Source organism: Crocodylus porosus, unplaced genomic scaffold (genome assembly GCF_001723895.1).
Source record: "Crocodylus porosus isolate Cpor-Errol unplaced genomic scaffold, CroPor_comp1, whole genome shotgun sequence".
Classification (NCBI taxonomy): domain Eukaryota; kingdom Metazoa; phylum Chordata; order Crocodylia; family Crocodylidae; genus Crocodylus; species Crocodylus porosus.
The window spans coordinates 174,249,610-174,255,705 of record NW_017728906.1 but is presented as its reverse complement, the minus strand read 5'-3'; the positions used below and the strand labels follow the sequence as shown (position 1 = coordinate 174,255,705).

General features: G+C 49.3%; 1 protein-coding gene across 1 annotated transcript in view; it reads left to right on the top strand.

Moving 5' to 3' along the window:
• The first annotated feature begins 2,381 nt into the window (after positions 1-2,381).
• The window catches only part of DDX10 (DEAD-box helicase 10), a 206,934-nt gene continuing 203,219 nt past the window's right edge, over positions 2,382-6,096 (top strand). Inside the window, exon 1 of the mRNA XM_019528527.1 lies at positions 2,382-2,611. Within this exon, the coding sequence (XP_019384072.1) occupies positions 2,432-2,611 (180 nt within the window). The 5' untranslated portion in view covers positions 2,382-2,431. The remainder of the gene's footprint in view (positions 2,612-6,096) is intronic.

Below are 6,096 nucleotides of genomic sequence, written 5' to 3'. Positions count from 1 at the left end.
ACCTTCAGTGCCTTCTCAGGTTTGAACGTGGTGCCAAGCAATGTTAGTGTTGTTAGTTGTGCAAACATTACAAACTAGATAAATCCAGGGATTTTAAACAGAAATCCACAGTGTCAAAATCATTCTGACCTGTTGTGGTATTTCTGAGCTCTTTGCAACAAAAAAATTGCGTTATTATTTTTCTGTTGTCAAAAAACAAGTGAAGAAAGCTAAGAGCTGGTATTTTCTGAGGGGTGCCTCAAGTTTAAAAGGTTGAAAACTACTGCTTTAGGATATGCAACTCTACACAAAGCTTAGAGGAAAGAGGGTTGTTCAAACAAGTAGAATGGTTGTCAACACTGGAGAAAATCAACAAAAATACCACAGTGCATTACCAAATACCTCAAGTATACACAACAAAGAGTTTTCATCATATCTGTATTGACTATGAGAAGCCCTATCTCCGGCTGACATAGCTATGCTGGCAACACCACTGAGGTGGATGGAGCTTTTATTTTATTTAAATTTTCTGTATTTCAAGCCAAATTAGCCAAAACTAATTCCAAATCCGAGACTCAGTTCAGAACCATAAGTGGTCCTGCTACCGGCAAACATCCTCCACCCCCACCGGAGGCTTCAGATGTTTCCAGAACTTTTGGTGGGCATCCTACTTGCATGCCAAAGCCCAGAGGCTTGGGGTTCAGATGCCCCTGAATTTTGCTTGCCCTCAGCCATAAGGCCGCAGGAGCAAGCTAGGGAGGAATCTCCCTTTTCCATAAAATGGGCATAAAGCCAAGACCTTCCCACTCCAGCAGCTAAGTGGGAGGTTTACTATACATGACCTTGGCAGGTACTATCCCCATGCCAGGAGTAGTTTTCCCCAGGCATGACAAGGAAGACCGCCTCAGCGGTCACAGTGTTTCCCTTGCCAGGCAAGCATATCACTACGCTTGATCTGAGCTGACAAGAGGCTGAGAAGCGATGGAGCTACAATGATAAAAGAGTGCTTTTGTCAGTTGAGCTTATGTTGTTTAGAAAAGTGGTATAGCTGTGCTGAGAAATTCTGTTGGCATATGCTGAGTTTCCACCGTCAGCAGTATAGCTATAGTAGTAAAAGCTAGTCTGTAGACAAGGCCAGAATTACAGAAAAGCAACCATATACCACCAGAAGACACTGTAATCCCTAGCATCCCACTCTCCTCCACCAATTAGGCATTTATCCATGTTAGTGTTGCATCCTCCAGCTTCCCACTACTGCTACTAGGAATTCAACATCACTTGTGGTACCACATGGACATGCTAGTAAACCTAGATACCAATGTCTCAATCACGGTATTGTGTAACTTGGACTGAGCAGAGTGAGCCAACACAATAGTCAAAATAAAAATGCTTATGGGAGCCCTATCTACACTGCCACCAATGGAGCTGGGCGATGTTGCCAGTAGTCTTTTTAAGAAAAGAAGACAAGGGTACATGAAGTCACTGAGTTTTGCCTCTCAGAGTAAGGTCCATGTCTTCCTAAACAGTCAAAACCATGGTGCCTCAACCAGACTGGGACCTCCTCCTCTTTTCCCATCTGCTGTATTCTTTACTTGTTTCCCCTCTTCCACCTCCCCACTCTCTTCCCACTTCCTGTACTGGCATTATTCTCTCCACTTTATACACTGCTCTCTGCTGTCCTTCACCAGCTGCAAATGAAGTGAAGCTTTCAGGTCATGAAAGCTCGTGCCCTCTATATACCCTAAATAGTGAGTCTATAAGGTTTTTTTTTTTTTTTTTCTGTTTTTTTGCACCGGTCCTGGAAGCACTTGAATACCAGGTCAATGCATGGAGTGGATGGAGCACGCTCCGGTTCCACCACCCAATACCAAAAAGAATCTGCTCAATATAGACCTCCTATGGAGGACTATAAGGTGCCCTGCCTTCTGCTCACCTTCCTTAATAGAAAGTAAAAGTGCACGTTAACGTCTCTCCTGGCCCCGGCCTACGCTTCATCTCGACTTTCCGCGCGACCGGAAGGTCCAGGCCAGAGCCTCGGGAGGTTCAGCAGAGCTGCCTTGGGGAACAAGGTTGAGTCCAGCCTGTTCAGGACCCGGCCTTCTCTACCGCGGAGCGGCTAGGGCTTGGCCCCACCCTCTGCTGCGCTCCTGATTAGTACTGATTTTGGGAGATGCTTTATCCTACAGATCAGAACCGGTGTCAGACGCGGCTTGCACCCTGCTCCATCGGGGCAGTGCGCCAGCTCATTCCCGCGTGCCGAGGGACGGCACCCTCCACGCTGCGCACGTGACCGCATTCGCGCCCCCTCGTCCCGCATTTCATAGCAGGGGGCGGGGCGGGGCGGGGCTGGGTGACGGCATCACTCTGCGCCAGACCCCGCCCCTCCTTCCCTGCGGTGGCGCATGCGCCTGGGGGAGCGTGTGACCCACGCGGATAGCGAGCAGTGGGCAGCATGGGCCGGGTGGGGGATACGGCGGGGCCGGGGCCGGACCCGGTGCGCAGTTTCGAGCGATGGAAGAAAAAGTACGGCAAGCGCCAGGCCCGGCTGCAGCTGCAGCGCAAGCAGCGCAAGCGGCCGGAGTGGCAGCAGGAGCGGGAGGGTATCGCCCGGCTGCAGCAGCGCTACGACCAGGTGAGCGGCCGGGCACGGGGGCGGCCTTGGGGCTGGCAGCCGGGGGGGACGCCGAGACGAGGGGCAGCGCTGCCCCGCCGGGCGGAAAGCGGGCCGAGCCCAGGGCAGTGCTTCCCAAACTCTTCCTCAGCCCGACCCCGCTTATGGCCCTGTTTCCTCAGCCTGGCCCCTCACTCCCCACCTACAGCCTCCCCCTTCACGCTGATGTTGCAACCCCATTTTGGGGCCACGACCCACAGTTTGGAAAACACTGCTCTAGGGCAGCGTTTCAAAAATGGGTCGCAAGGATGTATGAAAGGGTCCTGAACAAACTTCAAAAAGTGGGTTTGCCTTGAAAGAAGATACCGGTGGGAAACAGTGACTTTTCCTTTGCAGGCTGGCAGCGTTCCAGCCTACATGGGGCTGCTCAGGGTTCCCCTGCCCCCTAGCAGGTCTGGAGTGAGGGGCACTGGGCTGGGACTGGCCATTGACATTTACAAATGGGTCCTGGTACAAAAAAGGTTGAGAATCACTGATCTAGGATGCTTACTATACGTGTGATGCTGGAGCAGCTGTGAGCAGCTCTTGCTGGGCTGGTATGTTTCTGGGCTTGCCTGTTCTTTGCCTGTGAGCCAGGATGTAATTGCCGGTAAAATCAGTCACTGCAAGCTGGGGTTGGCTTGCTTTGCATCCATGTGACATTCCCTTTGTGCTGGGAAAAGATTGTCAAACAGCTGAGAGTTGGAGGTCACGGAGTCATAGAAAAGTAGGGCTGGAAGGGACCTCAGGAGGTCATTTGGTCCAGTGGTTCTCAACTTTTTTGTACTGATCTGCTAACATCAGCATCCAGTCCTGACCTAGTGCCCCTCACTCCTGAGCCACTGCCCCCAAGCCCTAGTCCCTCAGTGTGTAGGGCATGGGGGGCTCCAAGCAGCCCCTTTCAAGCTGAAATACTGACAGCATGCAAGGGAAAAGCCATGGTTTCCCATGTTTTTCTCCTTTAAAGGAAAATCCATTTTTAAGGTTTGTTCATGACCCTTTTATATATTCTTGTGAACCACTTGTGGGTCAAGAAACACTGATCTACTCCAACCCTCTGCTCAAAGCAGGCCCACCCCAACTAGATCATCCTAGACTAGCTGTTGTCTAGCTAGGTTTTAAAAACCTCCAAGGATGGAGATTCCACCACGTCTCTGGGTAATTTGTTCCTGTGTTTTACTACCTTCCTAGTGAGAGAGTTTTTCCTAATATCTAACCTAAACTTCCCTTGTTGCAACCTGAGACCAGTGTTCCTTGTCCTGTCATCTGCTACCACTGAGAACAGTCTAGCTCCATCCTCTTTGAAACCACCCTTCAGGTGGTTGAAGGCTGCTATTAAATCTCCCCTCAGTCTTTTCTTCTCCAGACTAAATAGGCCCAGTTTCCTCAGCCTCTCCTCAGAAGTCATATCCCCTAGCCCCCAAACCATTTTCATTGCCCTTTGCTGGACTCTCTCCAATTTGTCTAAATCCTTTCTATGGGGGGGGGGAGTGGAAACTGAACACAGTACTCCAGATGTGGCATCACCAGTGCTGAATAGAGGGGAATAATCACTTCCCTCAATCTGTTGGCAACACCATCCTATACAATCCTATAATCTAAACTTTGTGTAAGACTACCATCAACCCTGATGTAACACCTAGCACCATAACTTGCAACAGGTGAAGCAGGGGGGAACCACGACAGCCGATGTTGTGGTTCTGTGAAAATCTGTCATGTCCTAACTAAAACTATTCTACTTTGTCTTCAGGAGGTCAGGAATAGCGTGATACCCCATTTACACCTGCTACAGATTTATGTTTCGTATACAAACATACATGGGTTCCATTTGGGTTACAATATTGGTTACATTTGTAATTAAGCAAAACTGTCAATAAATTTTAATTGGTAAGGTAGAAGTTGCAGAATATTTTAAGAAATAGCTGTTAATTGAAAACCGGACCTGCTTATATTTCTCTTGACTGCTGACAGAACAAAACAGGGAGAATAAGAGTTTTGGTTGATGGCTGGTGAATTTTCCTAGTGGAGCTAGACTGAGAGAGAGAAATACCCTACTCTCCCTTCTTGGGGAATAATGATCTATTTGAGATGGAAGATAGATTTGTGTGCGAAGCCTATACTTTATGCACTACTTTACAATGCTTCTTACATAAATTGCTTCCTGTCCTGTACATTAGGGCAGCTGTAAAATGGAGATGATGCTTACCTGCTTATATCAAGTGCTTTGAGATCTACTGATTGAGAAAGCATAATATAAGAAACATTACCAACCATGGTTTTTCAGATAGAAAGTTCTTTGAGATCTACTGACTGAAGCAAACTTAATCTCATGTTTTTCAGAGGGGATAACTTGAGGACAGCAGAGCTCTGCCTCTCTTTGGAGATATGCAGCAATGAGCTAAGGAAAATAGTCAGGGAGGCACTGAGGTCCCGGAGGGGAGGGGAGTCAGGTGTCCAAGAAGAGTGGTTGCTTCTTAAGGAGACGATCTTCCAAGCCCAAAGGGAGGTAATCCCAACACGGATCAAAGGGGGCAGGAGGGCGCAAAAGTCCCCATGGCCCACCAAAAGCATCTGGGAATGTCTCGTAGCTAAAAGGTAGGGAGGGGCCATCACCAGGGAGGACTATACTGTTTGCTTGGGGATGCAGGGGGCAGTCAGGAAGGTCAAGGCAGAGATGGAAATGGGACTAGCTTCCCAGATCAAGGATAACGAGAAGTCCTTTTTTAAATGCATAGGTGGCAAAAAGAAGGTACCAGGTAATGTGGGGCCCCTACAAGACACGCTAGGAAATCTGGTCATCACACCAGATGACAAAGCTAACCTGTTTAACAACTTCTTTGCCTCCGTTTTTCTGAGCAGGGACTGGGTCACTCAGGCCCCAGGCGAGGCGCACCCAGGCCAAGGGTCAGGGAGGATCTAGTCAGGGAACTTCTGGAGGGACGGGACGTATTTAAATCAGCTGGTCTGGATGATCTCCACCCCAGAGTGCTGAGGGAATTAGCTGAGGTCATTGCGGGACCGCTGGCACGGCTTTATGAGCACTCATAGTGCTCTAGTGTGGTGCCAGAGGACTGGAAGAGGGCCAATGTGGCTCCCATCTTCAAAAAAGGGAGGAAGGAGGACCTGGGAAACTATAGGTCAGTTAGTCTTACCTCAATCCTGGGTAAGCTTTTTGAAAGAATTATTCTGGCACATGTCCACGAAGAGCCAGCGGGGGAGATTATGCTTAGGGGCAACCAACACGGGTTCATTAGCGGCAGGTTCTGTCAGACCAACCTGGTAGCCTTCTGTGACCAGGTCACCAAATCCTTAGATGCAGGGGTAGCAGTGGATGTAGTCTTTCTGGACTTTCGAAAGGCTTTTGACACTGTCTCTCAACCCATTCTCATTAAAAAACTGGGGGACTGTGGTGTAGACACCTACACAGTCAAATGGGTTGCCAGCTGGCTGGAGGGCCGCACCCAGAG